Here is a 14408-nt window from a genome sequence, read left to right as displayed (position 1 = left end):
CTGGTGCCACTGGAACTGTTGAAGCGACGGTGCTGCGTTGTGCAACTGACGCATCATCGGCCTTTGCTCGCCGCTGGCGCAGCGTCAGCACCGCCGCGGAGTCACAAGCGTATGGGTCAGCACCGGCGCCGGTGGTGCCAGTCTCCATCTCTACGTGCGCTTGTGACTCCTCCAAAGCAGCCGAGGAGTGCTCGTCCGGCATGGTCGTCCGATTCTGTGGCATCTGTAGGATGGGCGCTTCTATGGCTGTGTGTACGGAGTATCCGGAAAGAAGTGGAGGATGGTAGGAGGACTAGGCGGCAGAGAAAAAGACACCACGACGAAGTTCCAACGGAGATTGCGCCACTTGCTCGACGGCGTGTCTGAGGAGAGCTTTGTTTTCTTCTCCAAGTCGTCAAGATGGCGTTTGTCGATTTTGCCTCTTTTGTTTGCGCTGTTGTCATTTTGCCCTTCCGCATGCGTGCGGGGATGCCGGTGGGGAAGGGGTGAGTCAGCCTTGTTTGTTGAAAACCCGTGCATGAAGACACACACACACATTATACACGTCCCAGTAAGCAAGCAAGCCTGCCGTGCCTCTGTGGCACTCGGTGCGTCTCGCTCCCTCTCTTCCTGTGGGTGGGGCCGAAGAGAGAAAAAGGAGCGAAATGAAGGCCTCTTAGACGTTGTAGAGAGGGCGAGAGAGGGACAACGAAGGCGATGTGCCTTCAAGAGGGGCGGCGCGCGGATGTATGTGTGTCGGGGCCTCTGATGCCCAGTGCCGTGCATCGCTTGCTGTGCGTCTCTCTCTCTCTCGGGGCGGCCGCTCGGGTGCATACGCTTCACTCAAATGGCCACCGCCAACAGGGCGGCAGCTGCAAGGCGGAGAGAGTGTAGCCCAGAGCTGACGCGTGCACACACACACACACACGTGCGCGCGCGCAACGTTTAGCGCTGCATTATAACGACCCGGACGATGCCGTCGGATTTTCCATCGCGTGGAAACGCTCAAACGGGTCCGACACCACCGGCCCCGTCGGCACCCGCAGGAGGTCCGACAGCAGCCCCGTTGTAGGCATGCGGCGTCGCTGGGCAGCACCGTCCACCACGTCGAGGATAAAAACTCCCGGCACCGCTGCCGTGGACGAGGCATCGCCGGAGGTTGGGACGCGGCTCTTGCCCGGCAGCGCAACGCTTTCGTATGCGCCATCGCCCTTCAGAATGAGCAGGGCCCAGTGATCCAGGCCAATGCCCCGCTCGGTTGGGTGCCGCTTCAGCATCTCGGTAAAGTCTTCTTCACGTCGTACACCATTGCCTTGAGTTACGTCAAAGTGGGGACACAGCAGACCCGCCAGAATGTTAAGGCCATGGACACGGATATAGGACCAGGAGGTGCTGAGCTCTGCGAGTTCTGCCTCCATTTTGGTAATCTGATCCTGTGGGACCAGGCCCGCCTTCAGCATCGCCATCTTCAATGACGCCTGCAGGTACGTTGCCGGGTCCGCGGAGTCACTGTGCCCTGAGGTGAACCAGCAGATCGCACCGGCACTGCCACCGGCCAGCACGACCTGACGCGCCGCAGCGTCTTTCAGCAGCTGCGCAAGCCCCGTCTCTTCCCACCGCCGCACCGCGTAGAGTGTGTTCCCGCCCGAAACGAGTACGATGTCGGCAGTGGCTTTGATAAAGTCCCTATCGTCGTCATTAACCGACTTCACGGCAGGGTCAGCGACTTGGATCGGCCGCACCGTGCAGCCACGTTGCAGTAGAAGGGATGTCTGCTCCGCCTGGCCCTCTGCGAGGTCGTAGGTGGCGGTACCAACGTAGGCGACACTCACCACGCCAGTCTTGGGTGTCGCCACGAGCGAGATGAGGTGGTCGATCGTGGCTGGCTCTCTGAAGGCGCCGTAGCCGGAGCCGGCCAAGCAGGCGCGAATGGAGTTCATGTGCTGCATGCACATCTCTACTTCTCTGGTCAACATGGCAGGTCGGGGGAGTGGGGGAGGGCACTTTAGGGGCGTGTGTGACGGTGGTGGTGGGGTGCCTTCTGTAGGTGTCCGTGTTCAACAACACAAGCACATAATACACACACACAGAGGGGGGGGCGATGATGCGGCCGCTGTCTCTCTGTGCCTTCCCTCTCTCTTGCTCAAGCTCTACGCCGAGTGTATGCTTGCGTGTGTGATCGGCTAAGGAGACGGGTGCCGTCGCGTTAGCCTTGCTACACACAGAGAGAGAGAGGCAGACAGGAAGAAAGCAAAAGATGTGGTGAGTGGCAGCCGTGAAGAGGAATACGAGTACAGCTGGCTCTGTGTTGCTGGGTGGTGGTAGTGGTCCTGCTGAGAAGCGAGAGAGAGAGGGAGAGGTTTATAGGGGAAGGTGGTGTGGCGAGGTGCGGAAGCGTAAAGAGGCGCGCACTGGAGATGATCTCATGACAGGTTTTGGGGAGAAGGGTGACGAGGTGGAGAGGCCAACACACTCCCACACACAGACGAGAAAAAGCGATGACGGAGGCGGAAAAGAATGGCGGAGTACGATGAACCAGCTCGAGTGCCTCGCGTCACGCCAACCTCGCTGCGTGCAACCTAGACGGGGAATGGGAAATAAATGCGGAGCAACAGAGAAACGAGCGCCTAAAAGCGCATCCATTCACAGTCGCATCCGACACTCTGGACGAACGAACGAGCGAACACGAGAGAGCGTCGGCGCAGTGCGGGACTCCAAGCTACAGTGCGTCTGGAGCTGAACGTGTGCCCCGCCAGCCACTCACTCTCTTCCAAGGAAAAGAACAAGAATGGCCTCTCTCGCTACAGTCCGAGTGCCACACGTTACCTCTGGCTCTTGGTCCATCACAGGTACCCCTGTTCCTTCAGGTACGCCCTCTTGAGGTCTACGTAGGTGACCCGCTCCAGCTTGTCGCCCACGGCGGCTAGGTACGGCGTGGGCTCCAGTGCTCCGCTTTGTGTGTGCTGAGCGAGCAAGTCTCCCCCGCTTGCCGCCTGGCTGCTGCCAGCTCCGCCCTCGCGCGTGGCTGCGGTGAAGCACAGGAGGTGCTTCATGGCGCGGCTCATGCCCACGTAGAAGACGCGCTTTTCCTCTTCGCGTGGCCGCACGGGGTACTCGCCGATCCAGCACCCAGGCAGCAGCACCGCAGGCCACTCCATGCCCTTCGCGCGGTGCACAGTGCCAACAGTGACCTGTCCGATCCAGTGTGACGAAGTGCTGAGGGGAAGGCGACTGCCGTTACCGGTGGTGTCCACCCCTGCAGCTCCTGCTGGGTCATCTGCGTTCCCGACCTCCCGCATGGGACCGTAGTCATCCGAAGATACAAGCGACACGAACTCGTCCAGCACGCGATGCAGCACCACGGCGGGTGGGCGCAAGGCCTGCATGACGGTCCGAGTCGTGACGGTGCTCCCCGCACTGAAGTTGCTGACGGAGTCATCAGTTCCGGCTGCCTTGGGAAACGGTTGCGGCCGACTATTGCTGTGGTTGCTGCTTGGCAGGGACGGGCGGGACAGCGACGGCGCCTCCTCCCCTCTGCCTTCACCACTGTCGCCTTCCCTTCCCAGCTCATGTGCCACCTCACGCTCCAGCGCCTCCTGCACGGAGCGGTACGTGTGCAGGACCAACTCGGAGAGGTTCATACGCTGTTCCCGCCACACCGCCGCCTCCTCCTCGGGGTGCAAAACGTCTTCCTCGACGGCACCGTCACCACCGAATGCGGCACCTGGTCGTCGGCTGCCATGGTGTCGCCGACCCCATCTGTTGCTGACACCGCCGAGGCCGGCGCTGCTGCAGGAGGCGGAAGAAGGGCCGTAGCGCTGCTGCTGTTGATTGTGCTGCGAGGCACATTGATCCATGAGAAGGGCGCCAAGGCGAGGCTGGTACGCCGAAGCGCTGGCTCGCCCGGAAGACTCGTCAGCAGAGCGGTAATCACCCCAATCATCGGCGGAGTTACGCACTCGTTTCACCCCGCTCGTGGTTGCTGAGGTGGTGACGGTGCGAGCTGCTACCGCTGCCATGCTGTCACCCTCGTAGCCACCTTCGCGCAGGACATATCGAAGGACTTGCTCGACGTCGCAAGACGGCTGGGCGAGCAGTTCCTTGGCGTGCACCACGATGCGTACCACGCTACGGATGTTCTTCTGGTTCCTCTTGGATACCTCCAGCTTGGGGAACAGCTCCTGGGAAAAGTTGTGGTACACGAGTTCCTGCAAAACGGCAAAGAAGGAGTGCGTCTCGGGATGGACTCCAGGCGTGGTGACAGCGGGGCAGCCACCACCGATCGCCGAGGCACACGCAGCGCCCAGTCGCAAGTCCTCACTTCGCTGCCCCTGTGCACCTCCGTCATCCGCGTGAATGGTGTGGCGCCATGAGCGTATCTGCGCCGCTTCCGTTGAGCGGCGTGCCTGACAGACCGAGTCGAGCGACAGGAGGAACTTCTTGACTGCCCCGGCCGGCAGTCGATGCAGCGGGGCAGTGCTCAGCACCGTGCGCACATGCGTGTCGCCTTCCGGGCCGTGCGGCGACACGCATAGTCGCAGAAAGGCAAGCAACGAGCGCATGCTTGCGAGATGGTCCACCGACATTCCCTTCAGCTGCCGCACCGGAATGCGCTGTGACTGCAGTACATCGCAGTAGAGTTGCACCCGGCGACGAGAGCGACAGAGAATGGCGATGTCACCGTAGCCAAGACGGGCATCGCGACGGCGTAGCACGTGCTCGATCACCAGTGGCACCGCCTGCAGCTCATCCTCCTCACTGGCACACTGCACGAGCATCACGGCACGCTCCTCACGATGGTGGTGTGCCAGTTGAGCTGCCTTCACCACGCGGTTGGCTGCTTCAACAATGGGGCCGTCGCTGCGGTAGTTCATCGCCAGCGTCAGCATTGCCGCCTGGGGAAAGCGCTTCTTCCACACCCCAAAGACGTTTGGCATAGCGCCACGCCACGTGTAGATGCACTGATTCGGGTCTCCCACGCAGGTGACGCGACACGCATCGCCAGCCAGCAGCGCCAGCAGCTCCACCTGGATCTCGTTGAAGTCCTGAAACTCGTCGACGACGAAGTGCGTGTATTCGGCACGAAGCGCGGTACAGACATGAGATGGGACCAACTTTCCCTGTTGCTGGGGCTGGTGCTCGCCCTCGGAGGCCCGCTGCTCTTCGAGCTCCCCACTGCTTCCCTGCGGGGCTGCCAGTGCGCTAGCGGGGATGGGTCGGAGCAGCTCGTAGAACATCTGCTGCAGGTCCCCAAAGTCTACGGCGTTGTGCTCCTCATGCAGGGCCTTTTGGTAGTAGGGGAACAGGTATGCATCCTGCAGGCCAGGGTCCGATTGAGGAATCGGCGGCGTCTTCATCGTCTTCACTCGATTCACATAGTCGACGAGGTCCGCCACGGCCTCGCTGCTCTTTTCACGTTGCGCGTACGTGTCGACAACACGACGGGCGAGTTGGTGCTGCTGGCGGGCATCGAGGACGTGCGTATCGGGCTGGAGGACACAAAATCGGCGCAAGCATTCGAGGCCAAAGGCGTGAAACGTCTTGAGCTTCAGGGCGTGCGCCTGGCGGGCGAGTGTGGAAGGAAGGATAGACCGCACCCGCTCCCGAAGCGTCTCCGCTGCTTGACGCGTGAAGCAGATGCCGAGGATGGCGTGTCCCGGGACACCACTCTGGAGGAGGTAGGCGATGCGTGCCGCCATCGTCTGGGTTTTGCCGCTGCCAGCACCGGCCTGCAGTAGGAGTGCAGCGTCCGCCGGGTGCGTGGCGGCGCGTGTTTGCGACGCGTCCATCCGTGACAGCGCGTCGCAGCAAGGTAGAAGGGCTACAGGTGACGGGGATGGCGGCGACGACGACGACGACGGGAGCGGTGGTGGGGGCAGCGAGGTGGAGGAGACGAGTAAGGCACCACCGTGGTTCGCCGTCTGGAAATTAGCGTGGCATCGTTGCGCGACACCGGCTCCCTGCGTTACCAACACATCCGGCACGGTTGCGGATACCGCCACTTTGGCAGGAGCAGAGGAGGGCCCAACTAGTGTGCCAGGGGCCACTACTGCCACGCTGGCAGCAGTGGAGTGGTGGGGAGTAGCAGCACTGAGCGAGGGGGCCGTTGACACTCCGCCTGTGCTTTCGCCCTGCGACAGCGGTCGAGAGGTGTAGGTGAAGGAGGTGCGCGGCGCGTGTCCGACGCGCTGAGGCGGAGTGACCCCTGAGGCCTGCAGCGAGTGGGAGCTGGGTTGCGGGCTGCTGGCACGCCCACTACAGGAGCCCTCACTGGTGGCGATGAGGACATTGCGCACTTCCTGCATCGCAGTCTTCTCTCTCGACTTGGCTTCTATCGCGCTATTCTAGGCTGGTGTGTGTGTAAAGACGACGACAAAGAAGAGAAAAAACAGAGCCAATGCCGGTAGTGGCCTGAGTGGACGGAGCCCGCAGTGCGTGTGTGTGTGGGTGTATGTGCGTGTGTGTATGCGTGTAAGCTAAGACACTGAACAAGGACGAATAAAGGAGGAGGCAAGGGAGGGGAAGAGGTGTGTGCATGTATGTGTGTGTGTGTGGAGGGGGAATAGCAGTCCTGTCGATCTATGAAGCTCTTTCTCTCTGATGTCGTTGGCGATGCGCATTCTACTCTCCTAGCGCAAGCTACACGAAGGGTGAGGGGTGTGGGGCGAGGAATGGGGCACACAGGTAGCCAGCGGCACACACAGAGGGGAAGAGCGGCACTTTTTTCCCCTTCCGGGCCGGGGAGTCGAAGGCACGAGGAGTGTGGCCATGGGGCAGCGAAGAACGCGGCTGAGAGGGAAAGCGGCTCTGTAGGTGCTTTGATGCGAAGGCGTAAAGCATGTTTGCTCCACATCAATGTGTACCTTTAGAGAAGAGAGGAGGGGTGGTGGTGGTGGTGGTGGTAGTGGGTGGGGGTGCGATAGTGGTGGTGGTGGTGAATAAGCATACCAAACAAACCAACAAGTGGAGGATAGAGATGCTGCATGCCCCACCCTATTTACCCACGTAGCGGTGAAGTTTTGCCGCTGCGCATTTTTGGACGGGAGGAGGAAAGCGATAAAAAAATGCCGCCCCCCACCCCACCCCACAACAGTCACAACACGCGAACGGTCAGAGCGAATGAGCGAAACAAGGGAGGGTAAAAAATGGGGAAAGCAAGGCGAAAAAAGCGCACGCGGGGATGACACACACACACACGAACGATAGCCAAGGCGGCGAGAACATAGGTATCTGGGGCGCAAATCCTGAGAAAGAGGAAGATAGAGGCGGGCAAGCGTCAACGTAGTTACCCCCCTACTCCCCTCTCCCCCTCCACACACACACAAGTCAGTGATTAGCACGGGGAAGAGCAACAGGGGACACCAACGAAAAGCGAGGCGCGGGCGAACAGCCAGAGCAGTACCTGAGAAGAGAGGACTGTTCACGACACAGCCATACCCATACTGTGCACATTTACTCAAACGACGAAAAGCACAGTCGAAGCCACGTAAGAGATACGTGACAGTGGAGAGTGAGCAAAGCCGCATCGATAGAGAGAGAGAGAGCAGAGGAGAAGAAAGCCATACCCAACCGAGGGAGAACAGATCGAAATGAGAGGCGAAATCAAGAAAAAAAATCAGCGATAGAGAGACAGACATCGGTAGGTACATGCGGAGAGAGGCGCGCGCTCAAGAGAAGAACGGAAGAAGAAACAAAGCGGACACAGTCATGCGGTTGTGCGCTCCACTTCCGAAAAGAGAAACAACGCGAGGGAGTGAGAGAGAGAGAAGGTTGTAGCGCTTCATAGGTGCACTTTCTTTTCTGTTCGTTTTCTTTCGAACATTTTCACCCGCATGCGTCTGCGTAGACGTTTGTTTTGATTATGCTAGGGGGAGAGGGAGAGGGAGAGAGGGTACGCGCGTGTGTGTGTGTGTGAGCCAACCACAGACGTGTTTATGCACACGTGTGTATATACGCACGCATTTGTTCTTCTAAAAGAAGTGCCAGTGAGTGGCATGGAGAGAGGGAGGAGGAGAAAAGAAACAACAAAAATGAGTGCGACACCCCCCCAAATCGATAGCACAAAGCGGTGGTGCTGCTGGTGGCAGCGCGAGGTGAGGGAGTGTGAGGCTGGGGGAGGGAGCGACTGAGAGACAAAAAACGAAAAGAGCGAGGCGGAACTGCGCTCTACCACGTTTCTTCGCCTCCCCTAGACCAGGGCTTACCGCACGCAGCATGTCATGAGGGCGTGTGCGAAGGGTGGGGGAAAGAGGAGGATGGTGAATGAGTGCCAATGCTGGTGCTGTCGTTTCCACGGAGCCTTCGTCTAGACGGCATAGATGGCCATCAGCGCCAGGATCAGAGTCAACACGGGCAACAGCATAAATGGTGGGGGGGCGGCGGCATCGTGGTACTGCGGCGGGGCGAGGGAGCACCTGGCGCCTTCGGAGGCACAGTTGGTGGGAGACCTGCAGTTGACGTTGAAGGGCCCTGAGCCCATTGCCTGGAAGAGCGCATTGGTGAGCGCTCGGGACACCCAAGACGGCGGTTTGCAGCCGCAGAAGTGGTTGTCCACGAGGCTAATGGTCTGAAGGCCGGCGATGTTGCCCCACGTATTCGGCAGTGGACCGCGCAGCACGTTTTGAGACACGTCAATATTCTTCAGCCCCCGCAGCGTCCAGTGCGGCAGGCTGCCGCACGCGCTGCAGTTCTTCAGGATGACCGTCTCCAGGGAGCGCATCGCGTTCCAGCCCATGGGAATGGTGCCAAACAGGTTGGTGTTCGTGAAGTTGAGCACCCGCACCCGCGTGAGGCCCCCCCAGGTGTCCTTGAAGCCGCCTGTGATGTTCATGTTAGTCACCGCAATCTCGGTGAGAGCAACATTGGCGCCATTGACCGTCGCTTGCAGCTCTGGAAGGCTGCCAGTAAACCCAGCGTTGTCGATGGCGAGTGTGGTGCTCGTGTCAGAGTTGCAGCTGATGTACGGCCACGTGCACCACTCATCCCCAGTCCACACATCTGCCAGATCAGGCATCGAGACCGTAAAGGACTGCAGAAACGCAAGCGTGGAGGCGTTTTGTGCACCGGTGAGAGCCGCACGCGTCACGTCACCGACGAGGAGAAAGATGCACACGACAAACACCATCAGCATTGCCATGTTGAGACAACGAGCGTGCTGGGTCGTGTACATGATTTCAACCAACTCGATTGGCGCTTTTCTCCCCTTCCGCTTCCAGAAAAAGAGGAAATCGAGAACACACAAGGTAACGGTAAACACAAAGCGATGAAGTAGCGACAGCTGAGAGAGGCGAGGTGGGGTGTGGGTGTGTGTGTGTGTGTGTGTGGGGGGGGGAGGGGGGTAAGGGACAGCCTCTGCGTGTGTGTCTGTGTCTCGCAGGGGAAAAAAGAGAAAAAACTGAGCAAGACTACAAGTGAGGAGAGAATCGAGGCGTATGCGTGTGCTCGTACGTATGCAGGCCCGCGTGCGCGCCGACGACGAGTGACTGATGCGGGCACACGTTATCTCTGTTGACCAAAGCCACCACAACCGCAGCAAAGAAGAAGAAGAATAATAGGCCAGTTAAAAATGTGATATGCGCGCTTATCAGTGCGCATATCACGCCCTACACGAGTGCGTTAGTGGACCGAGAGAGAGAGAGAGAGAGGAAGAGAGAAAGAGCGACTTGAAGGACGAATAATGCGAAAAAACAATGAAGGAGGAAGAGCACCAGGTGGAGTGAGGTGGGTGGTGGTGAGGGGGCGAATAGAGCGAGGAGAGAAACACACACAGTTAAACACAGGCAAAGCACACAAGGAGAGAGTGAGAGAGGGAAGAGACAAGAAGAAAAGTCCACTGGCAACAAGAGAAGGAAGAGCAAACGACCAGAAAAAGGCAAATGAGAGGGTACAATGGCGGCTGCTACGAGAGAGGGAGAATGGGCGGATAAAGTGGGGTGAGGAGGAGGAGGTGATTAGGGTGGAAGCCAAACAAGCAAACACCCAACACACCAGTCAATGAAGGACGCTGCTACGCGTGTGTTTGCGAGTGCCTTCCTCTGTACGCTTTTTGGAGACTTTTATCGTTGGCTTATCGAGAGAGCGACACGTGATGTGAGGAGGCGGAGATGAGAGAGAGAGAGGGAGAGAGGGAGGGAGGGTGCGGACACTCTCTTTTGAAGTCTTTCCTTCTCCCTTCTTTTATGTGGTGGATGTGTGCGTGCGTGTGTAGGCGTCTTGCTCAGGGGGCAGAGGCGAGGCCAGGTAAGAAGTGTGAAGCTGCCTACGACTACAGCAAGGAGAGAGATGCGGCAGTAGAGTCCAGCTGTCAGAGGGTTAAAAGAATCTGTTCGAGACGCATGCACACATACACAAGGAAGACAAAAATGCAGAGGAGGCACGTGTGAGAGTGTACGCACTTGTTAGTAAGTGGAGGAGACGGGCGAGCCTATACGCGTGCGCGTATGCAGTGTGGAAGCATCAGCAGAAGCGGAGGGAGACCACACACACACATCACCAATAACAAGATGGTCGCATTGGCCGGGAAGCAGAGAGAGAGAGAGAGAAATGGCGCGATGTGCATGAAGAGAGAAGGTAGAGAGGGAGAGGGAGAGACGAGGGACCATTTAGGGAGGGAGAAGACATGTGCATATCTCTGCCAAGGAGAGAGGGGGTCAGGAATCAAGACACCATTCTCACTTCCTCCTGACATAACCACCCGCGCCCCATCACAGCTGTTAGTGGAAGGGGAGATCACAACGAAAAGGGCGCAGAAAGAGGGGGGAGGCACGCCGTGTTACGGTCTTTGAGGCCTCCCACAAATCCTTCGCGAGCGTTACACTTTTCTCCTCTTCTCTGTCGTAACGCGCGCTCATCTCTCTCTCACACTGCCGCTTCCTTGTGGAATTTGTGTCTGGGCGTGCGGGTCAGTGTGCATACTCTCGCACAGGCGTACCGCGCTTCGACACTCATTACCGCACAGCACTTCGAAATTGTGCGGGGCGCGTGTCGCTGGGAAATGGTCGGCGGGTTTCGAATGAGGATCGGCCAGGATGGGGCGTGGGTGGCGGCGTCCGCACGGGGGAGCAAGCGGGGCCCCCGCGCGCGCCCAAAGCAGAAGGGACGTCTTTGCCACCCTCGACCAGAGCCCCGGCTGCGCAGCAGCAGCCGCTGCCAGCGGGAAAGGCCTCGTCCTGGCCAACGGTCTAGCCAACGGGCGAGGGGGGCGGGCGGGCGTAGCAAAGACCCTGCAAAGCTTCTTGTGCTGTTTCGGCCCCGCACGAGAGGAAATTATGGAGTGAGGAGGAATGTCATGTGGGCTGCGGTGGGAGTGGCTAGGGTGCCTGAAGGAGGTCGTGGCGGTGGGGAGAGGCGACGATAAGGGGTAAGTGGAGGAGAGAGTGGATACGCGAAGGCAGGGCGGGGTACCACTCCAGGCGTGTGCGTGTGCCCGAAACAGCATTGGATAAGGGAGAGGGATGTTGCGGGGAAGCGCGTTGCTTACTCGGCGGAGAGTCCGATAGTGATACCCACGCCATCAAAGGTTGGTGGCGAGCGACACGCACGGCGTAGGAGAGGGGGAAGGGTGACCGTCGCAAGGGGCCAGGGTGGGAGGATGAGAAGCACCTGGTGGCACAACTGTCCGGTGGTGCTGCGGTTGGAGAAGCGGTGTTCTTACATTGGCAAACGCATGACCCCTTCGGCTCCGTGATCCTCCAGATCCCTAGAGAGGTGTGTGCTGTTGTTCCGGCGTACGTCAGTGAGTCGACTTCCTCATACGTCTATCCACTGTGTGGCATGTCAGATGCAAATGTGTCGGTGTATGCAAGTGAGGGAGAGTTCCCCATAACTGGAGTGACGGTGCCGGTCGTGCTCCGGTGCATTGGGGGGGGGTGAGGGGTGAAGCAGACGGAGGGTGGGTGGTAAGACGGCCGATACGGTGTTAGTATATTGGGACGCGTGTTTGGTTTGTGTGTGCCGGTCCTATGCAAAGGCGGTGAGAGCGGTCAAAGACACCCACACGCAGCTCGCACACACATGCAGAGGAAGAGAGTGAGAGAGAGGAGGAGGAGGAGGAGAGGGCGACTACGAGGAATCGTCTCCCTCGTGCGAGCTGCTGTGACAGCCGCTGCCGTTGACATCCCTGCTGTTGTCGCTGTTCATCTGCCGCGCTACGGCGATGCGTGCCGCCTCTACCGCGGCGTGCATGCTAATCGGCACCCCGTCTTCATCCACGTCGGACAGGAGTGCGGTCACCGTGGCTGCGGATCCACCTGATGTCCTTGGCAACGGGAAAATTGGGGTGGCGTAGAGCAGCTGTTCCATCGTGTGGAAGTTGTGGTAAATCTCATGCGCATGGTAGCTGTCTCTCACTTGTGGGAGGAGGGCGCGAAGGTGACGTGTTAGAGCTTGAACCCGCTTGTGGCGTCGTTGCCGTGCTGTGCGCCACTCGACCTCACGTATGAGGGACGCTATGGGATAGTCCGGCTCGCCGGTGCAATGAGTGATGATGATGCCAATGAAGTCGGGTGCTACACCGGTGCTTATGCGCATTTGCCCACCACGATGATGGCCGCTACCGCCGATGGCGTTGCTGTCGTCGCTGCCGTTGCTGTCAGTGACTGTCGTTGCGGACGTGTATTCATCGCTGTCGTCGTCGTTGGAGTCGTGTGGCGGCGAAAGATCACTAGCGTGTGCGCTGCTTCTGCAGGGTTCGTCCTCCCCACATGGCGATTGTTGGTGTTGATCCAAGGAACGAGCAGTCAGTACTACGGGTGCGGAATTTGACTCGGCAGGCTGGCTGCTGCTTGTAGCTGCGGCTGTGTCGATTTCTGCCTCGGCTTGTCTCACCTCTTCCTCCTGGCGGGCACCCTTCTTGCGTATACGGTTATCGTTACTGGTCTCTGATATGCTGCCGCTCTTGTCGCCGCGGCGGAGACGTTGTGCAGCGTGCAGGCGGTCTAATGCGGCGAAACCCCACCCCAGGAAGGCGCCACAGTTGCCGCAGGTGCAGAAGCACCACGCATAGCCGGAGAAGAAGGAGTGCTCGGAGGAGTAGACGCACGTGTCACACTCCACGAAAGGCGGTGCGTGAAGCGTGGTGGAGGCAATATCATGCGGTCCTGTCGCATCCGCCGGTTGTGCAGGCGCTGTGGAGGCATCCTCGACCTGCACTGGTCCCTCGCACTTCTCTGCGTCGAGGGGTGCAGCGACCGTAGTCGAGGTATCCCTGTTATATGCCTGCGAAGCACCCACGTCTAGTGGTGGAGCGGCGCTACTTGGCGCTGAGGCTCGATGCACTGTCACATATGGAGTCAAACGCAACAGATCAAACCGATGTGCGTTCGGGTTCGTGGCGCTGTACGCCTGTATGGGCGGCGACCCATCGGCAAAGAGGTCCAGCTCGTAGCTGTACACCTGCTCTCTCCACGCAGGAACCGCCGCCTCCGCCGGCAGCACGTCCCACAGCGAACCAATAGGGCAGCGACAGTTGTCACAGAGAAGAGCTGCGATGGTGTCAGGCGGGCGAGGGGCGACCGAAGCGGTGGCTGTGGACAGGGAGGGAGGGGATGCACTCATATAAGCAGCGGAATATAGGAAGAGAGCAGAGAGGATAGGTGAGCAATTGACTCTCTCGCGTGCGTATACCTCTGTGTTGCGCTGTTTGTGCTTGAGACTTCGGGGATGCGTGTTGTGGTAGCAGGGCTGCAGAAACTGGGGAGTGAGGGGAGGGAGGAAGGAATGACTAACGACCCAATGTGCATTGCCGTGTGCCCTACCCTCGCCTTCTCTTTCTCATCTTGTTTTGCCTGCCCGCCTCCTTCCTCCCTCCACGGCAACGGTCGCTGGCGCCTTGTCTGTCACTCTTTTCCCCGTCTGAATGCACCACTCTCTCGTTTGTTATGAGAAAGACGCACACAAACGTTGGAGGACTTGTCGTGAGAAGAGGAAGACACGGAAGGCGGGGTTGGGAGAGGAGGGTAATGAGAGAGCGCTTTTCTTCTTATCCCAACGCGCCCACTCTCTCCCACAGAGGACGCGTCACCAGGCCCCACCCCACCTCCTCGCCTCGCAGCCGCTCCCGTCGTGCTGGCCGCCACGTGGTGCCCCCCTCGGGGAGACGCCTAGGCGCGTTACCCCGTCACTGGCAGGGATGGGGGGGGGGGAGGGGGGCTGTCCGGCTTCCTCACACCGAGAGTGGGGTGGGGGTACGGAATCCCGGGGATACCGTGCGCTGCGGTGTCCTCGGTTACCAGGGACGGTGAAGTGGAACCATACGAAAAGCATTAATACGAGGGGGTGGGGGCTGCTGCAGTACGCGTGAGATAGGCGGGTGCGTGCGCAGGCATTTCCCTGTCTGTCTCTCCGTGTGTTTGCATCTGTTGAGCGTAAAGCAACGAAGCTAATTTCTATGTATCAGCCCCCCCCCCCCCCCCCACACACACATACATCGG

At 59.4% G+C, this 14408-nt stretch overlaps 4 protein-coding genes across 4 annotated transcripts, besides 1 other annotated feature; all 4 read right to left on the bottom strand.

Annotated features, from left to right (window-relative positions):
- Window positions 1-935: 935 nt before the first annotated feature.
- On the bottom strand, window positions 936-1955 carry LPMP_090610 (cyclin 1, putative; the record flags this gene model as incomplete). The annotated part of the gene is made up of 1 exon (XM_010705997.1): window positions 936-1955. The coding sequence occupies one exon, from the start codon at window positions 1953-1955 to the stop codon at window positions 936-938; it is 1020 nt and encodes a 339-aa protein (XP_010704299.1).
- Window positions 1956-2822: 867 nt separating this feature from the next.
- On the bottom strand, window positions 2823-5768 carry LPMP_090600 (ATP-dependent DNA helicase, putative; the record flags this gene model as incomplete). Its single annotated transcript, XM_010705996.1, has 1 exon — window positions 2823-5768. The coding sequence occupies one exon, from the start codon at window positions 5766-5768 to the stop codon at window positions 2823-2825; it is 2946 nt and encodes a 981-aa protein (XP_010704298.1).
- Window positions 5769-8284: 2516 nt separating this feature from the next.
- LPMP_090590 (surface antigen-like protein) lies at window positions 8285-9148 on the bottom strand (the record flags this gene model as incomplete). The annotated part of the gene is made up of 1 exon (XM_010705995.1): window positions 8285-9148. One exon carries the CDS (start codon window positions 9146-9148, stop codon window positions 8285-8287), a length of 864 nt encoding a protein of 287 aa, XP_010704297.1.
- A 2891-nt stretch (window positions 9149-12039) lies between these two features.
- LPMP_090580 (hypothetical protein) lies at window positions 12040-13533 on the bottom strand (the record flags this gene model as incomplete). Its single annotated transcript, XM_010705994.1, has 1 exon — window positions 12040-13533. One exon carries the CDS (start codon window positions 13531-13533, stop codon window positions 12040-12042), a length of 1494 nt encoding a protein of 497 aa, XP_010704296.1.
- A 436-nt stretch (window positions 13534-13969) lies between these two features.
- Window positions 13970-14212: a repeat region.
- Between the last annotated feature and the right edge of the window lie 196 nt (window positions 14213-14408).

The sequence above is a fragment of the Leishmania panamensis genome (assembly GCF_000755165.1).
Source record: "Leishmania panamensis strain MHOM/PA/94/PSC-1 chromosome 9 sequence".
Classification (NCBI taxonomy): domain Eukaryota; phylum Euglenozoa; class Kinetoplastea; order Trypanosomatida; family Trypanosomatidae; genus Leishmania; species Leishmania panamensis.
Note: the sequence above shows the minus strand (reverse complement) of the source record. Positions and strands in the feature narration are given on the sequence as shown.